Source organism: Patiria miniata, unplaced genomic scaffold (genome assembly GCF_015706575.1).
Source record: "Patiria miniata isolate m_02_andy unplaced genomic scaffold, ASM1570657v1 HiC_scaffold_6, whole genome shotgun sequence".
Taxonomy (NCBI): Eukaryota; Metazoa; Echinodermata; class Asteroidea; order Valvatida; family Asterinidae; genus Patiria; species Patiria miniata.
This window is the reverse complement of record NW_024037073.1, coordinates 14,043,583-14,057,658: the sequence shown is the minus strand read 5'-3', so window position 1 is coordinate 14,057,658 and position 14,076 is coordinate 14,043,583. Positions and strand designations below refer to the sequence as shown.

Below are 14,076 nucleotides of genomic sequence, written 5' to 3'. Positions count from 1 at the left end.
TTGCAAGCGAATTGTAGACGCAAAACACTGGCAGCAAAACTTGCCAGAGCTAAAATGGGCTTCAACTTTTTCTGAGCATGAGTTCTTGCTGGACTTTAAAAATCTGCTTTTTCACATTTGCTTTCACGAGTATGAACCTGCCCTTAGGGTAGTCTATGTAAAAGACCCGTGCAAAGCAAAAATTGTAATCATTAATTATGCACAAACACTGCATCTTGACCTCGACATTCTGACCATTTAGACTGCGCTTTCCATATCGGGTCTTGTCACAGATATCTATAAATAAAACCTAGACACGACATCTATTATTCTTTTTTACACTGTAAATTGAGCAAAAAAGTCTGCGGTCACGTGCTCTGTAACAATATGTTACCCGATACGCCAAGCTGGCCAATCACGTTCGTGTCGAGGTTTTTGTAGATCTATGCGCGCCCGGCCGTTGTAGTTCAAAAACACTGCATCCGAATCGACCAATCACAATCCTAGTCCAGATTTGGGAATGAAATGACGTCACGATTTAGTAACGTCGACTCCGATTGGCTGGCGCGCAGTGCCGCATAAATTCGCATTCCTAGATATATCAGACGTTCCACCGGAAATAGGGCTCCGTGGAAAAAGGGTGATACTCAGACTACCCTTAGGGTCTCATCTTTTGCGACTCATCAACCCTTCTACTCACGTTTTCCAATGCTGTTTTACGTGGGGTAGAGGGTGGGGTGCTACTGGGTGTTCCCCTCCCCCACAGACTGGACATCCAGCCCCCTTGGCTTCCCTCGGCTCCAATCTGAAGGACAAAAAAGGGAAATATTACAGGTAACTTATTAAACCCATATTTATGCTTTCCAATTTTGTCTGGTGACAATTTGTTGTTGTCAAGCCTTCATGCATGATTTTCAATGGGAAATTTGACTTTTTTTATCTGATTGTCTTGTTTTTGCTTGGACTCCACTGCATAAAGCTTAAAGGGAATATACAACATTTGCAAACATTGAAAAATAAAACTACCAAGTTTACGAAATACCTTACTAGGATGTTGGTAAATGACAGTCTCAAGCATCTTGTAAAATTATGGCACCTGGTGTGAAGTCATTTTCAAGAAAATTGTATTTTTGTACACATTTCCAACGGTGGTCGGCCGATCAGTGTTGGAAAAACCTAACCATTTTTCAACTACTGCTCCAAATTTACCATTTTTTCAGTCCAAATTTTGTTTGCTATTGGTTACATGTTCATGAACGGGTGCAGACCAGCTAGACTGGTTCCCTTGCCTTACAATTTTCCGCCATCTATAAATTGATCCATTTTATCTTTTGTGGAGTCAGGGAACCAGACTACTTGAACATTTTTGTTTTTCTTGGTTTTTCCAACCTTTTCGAACTCAAAACTTCAAAAATGTCAGTGTAACAATATTCGATCTATAAAACTAACTCCTCAAATAGTTCATTTCTGAAAATTACAGCAAAAGCCAATGATGTACATTCCCTTTAAAATTGCTAAGCGGATCATTCTTCTCTTTTTCCCATAAAACATGGGAAAATCATCATGGACCATCTGGTGTTTTTAGGAGGACAGAATGTGATCATGGTACATTCACAGCCAACCCTCTTCCATGTTGAGAAAATTGTTGCAATACATATAAAAATTACTTCCTGGGAAAGACAGAAAAAAGAACATACCCACAGGCCAGAAAACGGACTGGAACAATGAAGATTATGAGGTACATTAACCCTAACTCCCTAGCATGATTTACTAGGAGCCATACCCATCCTGGCAAATTCCAACACCATATGGGAAACTGCACACATGTATTTCTGACTTTGTTTCTGGAGGTGTGCCAACCCAATGTAAAAGACTGTCAGTTTAGGGGTACTGTACCCATCCTGACAGATTCCATCAAAACATGCCGTTGGGGTTTGATGGGTCGAGTACTGTTAGGGTTAATATACAGGAATATGAACAGAAAGTTGGATATACACACACACACGTGTCAATGCAAAGGGAGGTAAAAAAAAAAAAGTCCTCACCTGTTGTAGCTCCTCAAAACTGAAGTTGAGGACATTGCCAAGAAGCTTGAGTACCTCGGGCCGTTTCTTCTGCGGAGCATGGAAGTAACCTAGGAGCAGGTTCTTCATCAAGGGCCTGCGGGGATGGACAAACAGACAAGTTGACTTCATTTAGATTTGGATATCTTAAGGGAAGGATCCTTAATCAATGGAGTCTTCCAATGATTCTGCTGACAAAAACGATTAATGGTGGGGGGGGGGGGGAGGAGGTGGGTGTCACACCCACAACCCCTCCTCTAGTGACGCCTGTGGCCACACTTCTGCCAAGTAAAGTGTTGGGGCTACACTTCCAAGAGACTGAAAACTCCACACACAAAAACCTTAAGCAGACAGATAAGAGACTGGTCAGACAAGTTTATGCCACATCTAAGTCCTCAACAGCAAGTTAAAAAAAATAATAGGTTAATATACTCTGTGCACAGGTATCCCTTCAATTGTTACAAAGACAAAGTTGGGAGGAACCAGTGACAGGGACTTTTGAACACATTTCTGATGGCGAATGATGCTCACATGAAGACACTGAGGGATTGCGTTCATTCCGATAAAAATGTGTGTTTCGTGACATAGCCACGTAAAGCAGAATGCCCACGTAGTGTGACCTTCCAAATGAAGCTCCTGTGAGTAATGATGGAGTGCAATCTACTGTTCATGCATCGAATCCATATGGGTCATTCTATAAATTTATGGTCCAAAGTGTGACATTTTTCCTGTCCCTGTTACCTTGGTACTTTGTAATTTGCCATTCAAGTATCATTAAGAAGGAATTCAAAAGATATTTGTGTTTGTTGGGTAGGTAGCTTGCTATTCATTATTACTAAGGGAATAAATGTGTGCTTCGGAGGTTTTCATCACTCTGTTTAAGACCACTTAGAGTCTGGGTGCTGATAATTACCCGAGCCGGAGGCGAGGGTAATTATCAGCACCCAGACTCTAAGTGGTCTTAAACAGAGTGATAAATACCGAAGGAGCACATATTTATTCCCATTCATAAATACCTTTTCGGTAAGAAAAAATCATATAATTCGTTCAAAACATCCCGATTTTGTTCAACAAATTCACTTTATGCTTTTTGAAACATCCCTCTTGCAAAATAATGGAGTGTTCAGCTGGCGAGTAAGATGTAAACAACCCTTTTATGGAGATTGACACGCGCGTATCATGCTCTGCGCGATGTCGCGCAGAACGCACCTGGCGCGTTGCGTTTTGAATTTAGAACTTTAAAATTCTGACTCCCTGGTAGTGTTGCGCATGCCTACGTGAGGATTGTGAACGTTCAACCAATGAAACGATAAGAGGCACTGGATTTTTAGTAGTCCACATTTTATTGTGACACTGGAAAAGTGTTTAAGACCAGCTAGCCATGTCTTCATCATCCGTTTAAGACCGGCCACGTGACGGGCTCTCGACCAATAGGAATGCGTAAACTGTCTTAGGTATTTATGAATCTCGGATGACAACTGCATTAAGGACTGACATCAGAATTATGAAATCATCAAGTCAGAGGTAACAGGGACAGGACAAAGAGTGGACCCCAAATTTATAGAAATGAACCATATAGGAGTCCAGCAACTAACAAAGGCTTACTTGTCCACTTTGCCCTCACTGGCATTCCCCAACTCGTCAAACCGGGTCTCGTACTCGTGAAGGAGCTCCTCTTTCCTGGCCACTGAAAGGTAAAGTTAGAATTAGATCATCAGGCCTTAATAAGTCAAGACAACTAGCGAATGTAACCAAAATTTGATGGTTCTTAAAAAACATTACACACTTCATAATACATGAAATTAACAGCATGGCTATCGAAGCTTGCAGTCTGAAACATCAGACATGTGACCTCAATCTTCTTTTGCAGACTCTTTTGCAGGACGTTACATCTTTAAGTAGAGTCACATTTATTTCAATTGGTTTGTCGATTTAATCTTGCATCATAATATAGGTTGCCAGATCTGACAGAAAGGTAAGAACTTCAGACCATGAAATCCCACTTTAAAGCAGCTAGTTTTGTGGTACGTGTTATAAGATCAGCATTTTGCTTCCATTCATAGACCATATGAAAAAAAAAACAGAATTGAAAACATGGTGCAGCTGAAAACAACTTGTAAAATGAGCAATACTCTTACGTTCTTCCCTGAGATGGACTGCTACTTCTTCTTTCCTGTCCAGCTGTTCGTTTAGCCTAGAAGCAGCTTCCAATGCCTCCATGGTTGCTGCTAAACGCTCCTGAATCAGACAATTTTGAAGATGACATTTGAAATTTTGCACTGCAGAACCGAAGGCTCTCCCCACTCTGCGAGTTTCTTGGGTTTAGGGGGTTTTAACCCTAACCCCCTAGGCCCTTGTTGCTTACAACCATCCTCAATCCTCCAAAATCCTCCAAAATTTTGCAACTCCGCCTAAATTTTTCAAAATTGTCAGACAGTCCTGCCTCAAAATGCATTCATCCTCAATCCTCCAAAATCCTCTTCATCCCAAAACTTTGCACTCGTGTTTAAATGAAGGATAACCAACGCCAAATCCTTCAAAATCATCAGACAGTCCTGCCTCAAAGTGCATTCATCCTCAATCCTCCAAAATCCTCTTGTGCTTCAATCACCATTCATCCTCAATCCTCCAGAATCCTCATTTGATTCAATCACCATTCATCCTCAATCCTCTAGAATCCTCCAAAACCGCCAGGAGGATTTTGGAGGAGTGAGGTGGGTTAGGGTTAAACATTTGCTAAATCAAATCTTACAATATGAGGTTAACATTATTGTACACTCACACAAAGACCAGATATCCCCATTGTATGCCCAATTGCATGGCTCTGCTAACAATGCCCAATTGCATTGGCTCTGCTAACAATAGAAAATTCTGAGCAGGTATATCATTGGTTAGCATGGCACTTTGGCTTGTGGCCACTCATACGTCCCATAAGCAAAGATGCTGTGCTTACAGGGTCAGCACAAATATTTCTGTGGTAGCAATGTTGGCACAAATTGGTGACCATAAGCGCCAACTTCTGTGGTGAGCAGAGCTCTGATATTGGACCCAGCTCCAAAATACTCCGGCAGTTTTGCAATCAAGTCCATCGAAAGTCAAGTCATAAGATATCCAAATTGACAAAACTATGACAAAAGCATTCCCTTGGTATGGTTAATCTCCTGTTGCTTGTGACTGGACTTGTGAAAGAAGTTGTGATTTACTTGTGTCAAGGCCTGTGATGGATTCGACTACAGCACTGCAGTGTGAGTGCCTCTGACGTGCAATCACTAATTAACATGATCGCTTATAAACTCTCACTAACTAGAATAATATCTGAAAGGATCTTACTTGTAGCTCCACCGTTTGTTTGAAGAGCTGTTCTGCAATCTTATTCTTCTCTTCTGCCCTCACTTTGTATCTCTCCACATCAGCCGCAATAGCTGCTTCTTTCTCTGTTGGTTCAAACATAAAACAATAATGCAGAGGCCTAACGGTATGGGTCTTTAGCTGAACCTTTGTCAAAGGCAAAATGACAGTCATTTTGTACATGTATGCCTGGACCAACTCAATGTCTCCATATCTTTACAAAAAAATACTGCAAGTAATCAGGTAATACTGGCAGGCTGGCAGTATTTATAGTCAGTTAGTAAGCACACTGTTCAGTGTACCTAACCAAAATCAACAATGACCTCATTTGACCCCTAGATGACCTTTGACCTCAAATGTCTAAAGTCATCTAAAGTCCCCCTACCCAAAGATTATTGTCATCAAGTTTGGTTGAGAGTGGTGAAGTCAGACTTTTAATATGACAGTACTTTCCAGTTTACCTAACCAAAATCAACAATGAACTCATTTGACCCCTAGATGACCTTTGACCTCAAATGTCTGAAATAATCTGAAGGACACAGACACAGAAGGACCACACTATCGCAATATCCCCTTTCTGGCTTTATAAAGGCCAGGGGATACAAAGGAGGGGCCTCAGAAAAAAGGACACCCTTTGCAAACAGTCACAAATGGCTATAGCTTACAAACCCATGGGGCATCGACTTGGGACGATCGACTGTGGTTTAGGAGAGTAAACAAAAACAAAGAAATGTGGATCCTTGTGAAACCTAACTACTTCTCGCACAATGCAACAGAAACAGCCTGAATGAAGACTATGCCCATCTTTTCGCATGTCCCTTGGCTAGTAGCGTATTCCCAAACCTTGAGTTGATACCCGGCTTCAACTTCAGGCTTCAACTTCATGACGTACATGTATGTCCCCAGAGTTGAGACCCTCTGGCTAACTGTAGTTCCACATTCTTTATCAGAAACATCAAATCGTCTATTGTGATGTTGAAATTCTGGAATGTTTTCATTTGGTTTCAGTAATTAACCTTCCAAAATGACTCATGGAATTGGGACAGAGCCAAAAACATTAACCCTAACTCCCTAGCGTTTTTTACTAGGAACTGGACCAAGTCCATCAAAATCCATCAATCACTGTGCGTCCAATACAAAACTGTACATAACATAATGGAATCCACCACTGACAGACTGGTTGACATTCATGGACTTGCTAAACATGGCTTTTATCACAATATCGGTAGCAGTACAGTAAGCTAGGCAAAATCAATCGGACACCCCTAGCACTGCTTCAGGCCATTAGGCCCAAGACCATCAAACTCCATCAATATTTAGTCACGCCAGGCCTTCTGGACCAAGTCCCCCAAAATACACATCAAAATGAGGGGATAGATTTTGATGGAGTTGGGGTGGTGAGGGTTAATGAAACCGAGATTTGGAGAAAGGTCCCATAATTGCGGATGACATACCTTGGGTGAACTGCTCCAGGACCATCTGCAGGTTGGCCAGTGAGGTGCTGTACTGCTGCACCTGCTCCTGTGCCTCACCCAGCTGCAACAAGGCCTGGTCCTTCTGGCTTGTGACCGCGTGAAGCTGGTCTAGTAGACTCTCTATCTGACTGCTAGCTTCCTTGCTGTCAACCAACATTTTGGAAAAAGAATAGTTTTCTACTCTAGTGAGTGGAGTGTCATGGCCGAGCGGTTAAGAGCACCAGACTCAAGCTCCAGGGTGTTTCTGATCAGCACAGTGTGGGTTCGAGTCCCGGTCTTGACACTTGTGTCCTTAAGCAAGACACTTAACTATTATTGCTTCGTCCTTCGGATGGGACGTAAAGTCGTAGGTCCCGTGTGTTGTGAAATGCACATAAAAGACCCCAGAAACACTTATCGCTAAGAGAAGGGGTTTGCCCCATGCACCTTGTATACCCTTAGAAGGTGCTACATAAAATGGGTCTCATATTTCAAATACTTCATTTACTTGTCTTTAAAACAAATTCATTGGCGCCTTGAGAACCTTATTGTTGGTAACACGTACGCTATATAAGACTCCGTTATTATTATTATTATTATTACTTGTGTGAGGAGTCCAGTGTACCCACCTTGCACTGTGCACAGCAGATGAGCTGGTGCGTACAGCCTCCTCTGCCACGGCCAGCCTATTCCTCAAGTCTTTCTCTCTCTCTTCCCCCTGCAAGGCTTCCCTTGTGTACCCTTCCTCCACTTGTAGCAGGTGGCCCCGCAGCCGGTCCAACTCCCCGACTAGTCTCTGCTCCCTCTCCCGAATATTATGCACCTGAAGTAGCCACAGATAAAATGTTATAGAATGAAAAGTCATTCAAATCATTGGAAAAAATAAAAAAAAAAAAAAGGTTCAAATACGAGAACTGGTTTCCCATAAAGGGTAAAACTGAGGAAATATTTGCTTTGGCTACTTTAGCCGTGGTCAATGCTCTCGTCGTTATTCGTCCCGTACGCGGTCAATCGTCGGCATAATCCTCACGCGCTATATATGCACATGCATGTAAAAATACAGCGCGAACAGCGGCCTCATGCGGCCACTATTTTTTTATGCAAATCAGTTGGGGACGATCGAGAGCCTTGGTTCAATCGTCGGCAAAAGCTTATGTTTATCTTTATTTTGCGCTGGATTTCTAGCGCACGACCTCGTATGCGAATACAGATAAGTGTAGGCGGGGCTAATATGTGGAGTGTCCAATCACACCTTGGTAAATCCGGACGTCATCAAATTATTTGCAGCTATTCGCCTTTTGCGGACGTGACAGGAACCACAGTTTTTGTGCATTGGTGCCGTGTGCAGAGACACACAACGTGCACGTGTATGGATTATGTACGGTGCCACGTTTCACTATGCAAGTTTCCACGCAACGATCGACCAATAAGAAAACGACATTTAAGGTCAGCTAACATAATGAGCACCACCCCAAAAACCTCACATGGACGATTGAACCAAGGCTCTCCATCGTCCCCAACTGATTTGCATATAAAAATAGTAGCCGCGTGAGGTCGCTGTTCGCGCTGTATTTTTACATGCATGTGCATAGCGCCTGAGGATATATGCCGACGATTGACCGCATACGGGACGAATAACGACGAGAGCATTGACCAAGGCTATGGCTACTTTAAAAACACATTTTTTTTACTTCAAACATCATTTTCAAAAGAAAAGGTTTGTAGAATACACAAATAGGTTCAATTTGGTTAAAATATTAGGGTCAGAGTAACAGAAGTAATGCAACTTTGTGGTTTATCACAACTTAACTTTAATGCTTTTCCTTTGTTATCCTCCAAAAATTAAGATTCTGCTTATCGATTAGTAATTATTCAGCAATACATTTTTCTCTGAAAACGAAATAGGACAGACTATACAGATTTATTTGGCGAACATATTAGACGCTGTTTTTGAGTTGGTGCTATGCTCGTGCGCAGGCCGCACGCGTACTTAAAGACAAGCCGCTGGTGCGTTTTGGCAACCCTATTGTTAGTAAGAGCCCGTAATGTGTGCGTACTACCTGAGCGTAAGCTGTAAGCCTGGTTCCACCTCACAAAATGGATGTCACACAAGTAGTCTACACAATCTCTATTACAGTACTCAAATTACAGTACTCGATTACCCATGACAGTTTTATGAAACATAAAATTGTTTCCTCTGAAAAATCACGAGTCCAAACATTAGGATGAGGAGATTTAGGGGAAATGAAAACTTTTTCATCAAACAGAGATGCCACAGGGTTTGCTTGAAAAAAACAGAACTGGGTCTGCTTGAAAAAAAACCGGAACGGCTGCTTGGAAAAAACGGAACTTTTTGTGTGTGTGAAAAAGCCACTCCGTGTCCGACACAAAGTCCCCGTTGTCATCTTTATCTTGTAGCCAAGCCAAGTTCTGTTTATTTTTTAATTTTGCTTCTATGGCCTTTAAAGCTGTCGGTTCGTTCAATCACTTTGACTTTTTCCATATTCCTAATATTTATTCTGCCTACCCGAATTTCCAACGTAATATTCGACACGAAACATGCACGATTCCACAACACTGCTGTCGGTGTACATGATCCTTGCACTACGCGATGCGCTCAACGAAAACATGGTTGGTACCCGCACATTTTGTATTCACATATATCACTGCGATCGGAAACCACCGATAGCTGAAATGATAGACTTGATTTCCAGGCTGAATGCTACGTGTGCTTAGCACACAACACGCCCGCACGCGGTGAAACACGCGCGAGGCGCCGTTGTATACTGCGTGCAAGTACATTGGCCGCTTGTATCGCATGCAGGCTCGGCAACAACATACACAAAGACTGTTTTTAAGACTACTTCAACGAACAACGTTGTGCCATGCGTGTGCCTAAATGTACTAAATCGAGGTAAAAATCAACGCATTTCCACAGTTTTTCTTCTCTTTTTCTGGTTAATTTGACGGCCGGAAAAACCGGAATTTTGTGAGATTTTTTTAAAAACCGGAATTCCGGTTAAAACCGGAAAAGTGGCATCTCTGATCAAAGCAAGTTTGTCTTGTATAATTTCCATACCTCAGTTTGCAGAGCCTGTTGATCATTTTGATGTCGCTGTAATGCCAGTAAGGCCTGGTCTCTCTCCTGCTGAAACATCTGAGCCTGCTTTTGCATTGCCTCTGTCTCTCCTAGTAACCTCTGCAGCTCCCCCGATGTCCCTTCTTCTCTCTGCTGCACCAGCGTAGTCAGCGTCTGATTCTTCTCTTTCAGCGCTCCGATCTCAAAGTCCTTCTCTCGGATCTGGGCAGCCAGGCGATTGCTCATGTCCTGCAGGGCTCTTCCTTCCCCGTCCTTGTTGTGCACAGCGTGCTGCAGGGCCTGATTGTCTCTCTTCAGGTTCTCGTTTTCCGACTGGAAGCCCTGGAGTTGCACGCTCAACGTCTGGTTCTGGCTCTGGAGACTGTGAAGTTCTATGTCCTTGGATTTGGAGTCATTGGTGAGGGTCTGAAGCTGGTGGTTCTTGAGCTGCAAGGCAGCGTCCCGCTCCAGAAGAGCCTGGTTTTGGAGGTCCACCTCCTGCCTGAGGGCAGCAAGCTCCTCCAGTTTGTGCTGCAGTTCATCCTGCTTTGTCTTGATTACACTGTCTCTTTTGGACAAGGTCTTGGCTTGATGATCCAGCTGTTCCCTGAGTTGAACAATCTCAGCTTCTTTCCGGGCAAGAGGTTCTTCGTTGGGAGGTGGTGCGGATTGGACGGGGGCTATTTCTGCCCTAATGAGGCTTTCATTGCCAGGTGAAATATCAGGAAGCTGGAGCCTCTCCTCCTGCACCTGAATTTTGGACCAGAGGTCTGAAATTTCTTCCTCTTTGGTTCTTAATAAGGCACTTAGATGGTCATTCTCCTGCTGTAGCTGCGATATATTTGTTGATTCATGAGGTTCTTCATTTTGCTTAGCTATGCTTTCATTCAATTCAGACAACTGGCTTTCTAGATCTAACACAGACTGGTTCTTTTCTTCCAGCTGCTCTTGAAGGTTGGCAAGGGATGAGTCTCTGTGTTCGATGTCTAGCACAAGCTGGCTCAAGGATCTCTCCTTGTCATCCAAGTCTGCATAGACTGTGTTGTACTGCTGCTGGATCGCTGCTTGTTTGTGAGTCTCTTCATTGACTACACCAACCAGCCTCTGCACTTCCTCATAGTAAGTCAGGCTCTCATGATGCTTCTGGTGGATGCTCACGACAAGTTGGTCCCGTTCTTCCTTCAGCATCGTGTTCTCTTTCTGCAGCTGCTCGTTGTCGCCAAGCACCCTGGAGATGTCCGAGCTGCTGTTTGGCTCCGCCGAGTGCAGCACCTGTAGCAGTGAGTCATTCTTCTGTTTCAGAGCCTCAATTTCCAGGTCTTTGTCCTGGATGAGGCGGGACAGATTCTGGAGGGCTTGCTTTTGCATGTCATTCTGCGGTTCATCAAGGTGGCGTTGGATTTCCTTGTTATCCTCCTGCGCCTTCTCAAGGGCTGTTTTCTGGGCTGAGACAACCTTGACCAGCCGATGGACTTCGTTCTTGAGGTTGCTGCATTCCCTTGTTTTCTCGTTCAGGACAGTCATCATTTGGTTGCGCTCAGAATCGTACGTTCGCACTTGCATCTGCAGCTTATGGAGGTCTACCAGTATTGTGTTGCCCATTGCTGTGCGTGACTTATCCTCCAGGAGGTTGGTCAATGACCGATTGCTTTCTTTCAAAAGATTAATTTCCTTCTCCTTCTCCTGCAAGACATTTTCCAGGTGTTTTTCGTTGTCACTCAGAGAAGACTCAACAATTGTATCAGACATCTGACGGAGACGCGTGGACGGCGGTGGTTCCATGTTAGCATTATGAAGACCAGGCACTTTTTTAACTGTCACTTCCTCGTGGATGATGCCATTTTCTCTGTCCTCTTGTGGAGCACCTTTCTGCAAGTTGGAGTCTCTTGTTAGCTGCTCAAGCTTCGCAGTCAGCTGAGTGACTTCAGCATCCTTCTGGCTCATCACAAAGGTGTGTTCAGCTTTCAGTTCACTGACATTCCTTTGCCTGAAGTCAAGCTCTTGTCTTAGTTTCTCAAGTTTATCCTTTAACAGAGAAACCTCAGTGTTCTTTTCATCAAGTGCCTTTGCATGATGTGCTTCCTGGTCTTTAATCTGATCTTCAATACTAAAGAGCCTCTCACTCAGCTGAAGGATTTTATTGTCTCTTTCTATTATCCACGCACTCTGAGAATTTGATGCAGATTCTCTCTCAGCCTGTTCATGAGCATGCTTTTCTTGTGTCTCCTGTAGGTCATTGTTGACACTATCAAGCTTTTTGGCAGTTGTAACTTGTTCCTGTTTGAGAGAAGCAATTTCTGACTCTAAGTCTGAAATCTTTGTCTGTGATTGCTCAAACTCCCTCCTCTGATTTTCAGATTTTTCTTCAAGATTCAGCAGGGCTGACTGCTTTTCCTCGACAACTCTCTGGAGGTCCAAAGCTTCTTCCTCTTTCCTCTCCAACATGTCCCGGAGGTCACGCACTTCACCCTCCAGCTCTGTGATGACCTCAAGGGTCTTGGTCTCAACATCACTGCGTTCCAGTTGATCCTTCAAGTCCAAATGTAGCTTCTGAACTTCCCTTGAAAGGGTCACATTTTTGGCTTTAACTTCTTCCAATTGGACCTCTGTTTCCTGCAGTTTCTCTTGCATCTGTTCAAACTGTTTCCCTTTATTTTTGCTTTCCTCCAATGCCTTGAAAAAGTAGGAGTTCTCCTCAGCAAGGTTCTTGATGTCTTCATCTTTGTTTTTCAGTATATCTGCCAGCTGTTGGTGACCCTCCAGAGTGGAGTTCAGCATGTCTTTGGTTCCAGACATGTCAGCTTGCAATTCCTCATACTCACTCCTGAGTTTCATCACCTCAGTTTCCTTGGCATTTTTTAACTGGATGAGTTTCTCGTGTTCTGCTTGTAGCGTGCTGGTGTCTAATTCTCTGGAATGTGAAAGCTCTTGCAATGTCTTTTCATGTTGCAGCTTGTTTTGCTGGAGTTGTTGCAGGAGACTGTCATTCTCCCTCTTCAAGCTGTCGATTTTATCCTCATAATTTGTAAGGAGCTGCGCTGTTTGTTCTGATGAAGCAACCTCCATCTCCAACGTTTCCTTGCTATCTTCAAGAGCCTTATCCAGCTTCTTTCTGCTGTCTGTTAAATTTTCAACAGCAGCCTCTAATTCACCGATACGGATTGTTAGAGGTTTTACCGCTGATTTGCTTTCCCCGCTTGATGCTGCTGCCAGTTGTAACTGACTTTCGAGTTCAGCAACACTGTTATCCAACTTTTCTTTGACATCGAGACTGACCATCCTTTCACTTTGCTTTTTCAGCTGTAGCAGTTCCTTTCCAAGGCTTTCCACTTGTGCTTTTGAGTCATTTGCCTGTAAAACAAGCTCCATGTTGGTGTCTTCTAATTTCTTCTTGATTTCCTCTGTATCGTCGAGCTCATCCCTGAGATTTAAGATCTGGTCCTCTTCCTCTGCTTTTTGTTTGGACAGTTCTGACAACTCAGCTGTCCTTTTATCGAGTTCTGCTCTCAGTTCCTTTACGTCCTCATCATATTTAGTCCTCAAGGCACCAAGCTCTGTCAGACCTGCTTGGCTCTCACCTAGGCTACTCAGTAGTTCCATCTTCTCAGCTTCCAAGCTCTCGGCTTTCTTTCTGATCTCATCTCTGGACTGTACGATCTGCTCCAGAGCCTGCTGATGCTGCTGATTAAGGAGCAGCAGGTCAGCTTCCAGCCGATCTCGGTCACCATCATCCTTCAAGGATTCCTCCTTCTGGAGATTCAAAACCTCCAGGTGCTCCTGGGCTTGCCTGGCGTAACGCTCGGATGCATCCCGTGACCGGTTCAAGTCGCTCCTCAAGGATTCCACTTCTTGGGACGATGCCTCCTTCTGGTGATGCAACTCCTCTGCCTGCTGATTGAGGTGCTCTACTGTGGCCTCTGCCTCATGTAACTGGTTCTTCAGTGCCAGCACTTCTAGGAGCAAGGTCTCGGAAGCTTCTTGCTGGGTCTTGTTTTCTTTTCGGAGACTGTCTAATTCTTTCTGTACGGCTTCCTGGAATTACAGAACAAGAGAAAAAAGAGGAACACACAAGAAATGACTTCAACAAAATATCCTTGTACCGGGTTCCCACAGAAATCTGAAAATGGATTATATCAACTTTCTATGACTTCTT

The 14,076-nt window shown here is 43.6% G+C and overlaps 1 protein-coding gene across 2 annotated transcripts in view; it reads right to left on the bottom strand.

Moving 5' to 3' along the window:
- LOC119742410 (thyroid receptor-interacting protein 11-like) overlaps positions 1–14,076 on the bottom strand; it is a 34,864-nt gene that overhangs the window by 2,830 nt on the left and 17,958 nt on the right. For both annotated transcript variants that reach the window (XM_038218329.1, XM_038218330.1), the window contains exons 14-21: positions 9,924–13,955; positions 7,474–7,667; positions 6,845–7,008; positions 5,373–5,476; positions 4,181–4,280; positions 3,648–3,729; positions 2,025–2,139; positions 680–784 (exon numbers count right to left, since the gene is read on the bottom strand). In XM_038218329.1, the coding sequence (XP_038074257.1) occupies positions 680–784; positions 2,025–2,139; positions 3,648–3,729; positions 4,181–4,280; positions 5,373–5,476; positions 6,845–7,008; positions 7,474–7,667; positions 9,924–13,955 (4,896 nt within the window). The remainder of the gene's footprint in view (positions 1–679; positions 785–2,024; positions 2,140–3,647; positions 3,730–4,180; positions 4,281–5,372; positions 5,477–6,844; positions 7,009–7,473; positions 7,668–9,923; positions 13,956–14,076) is intronic.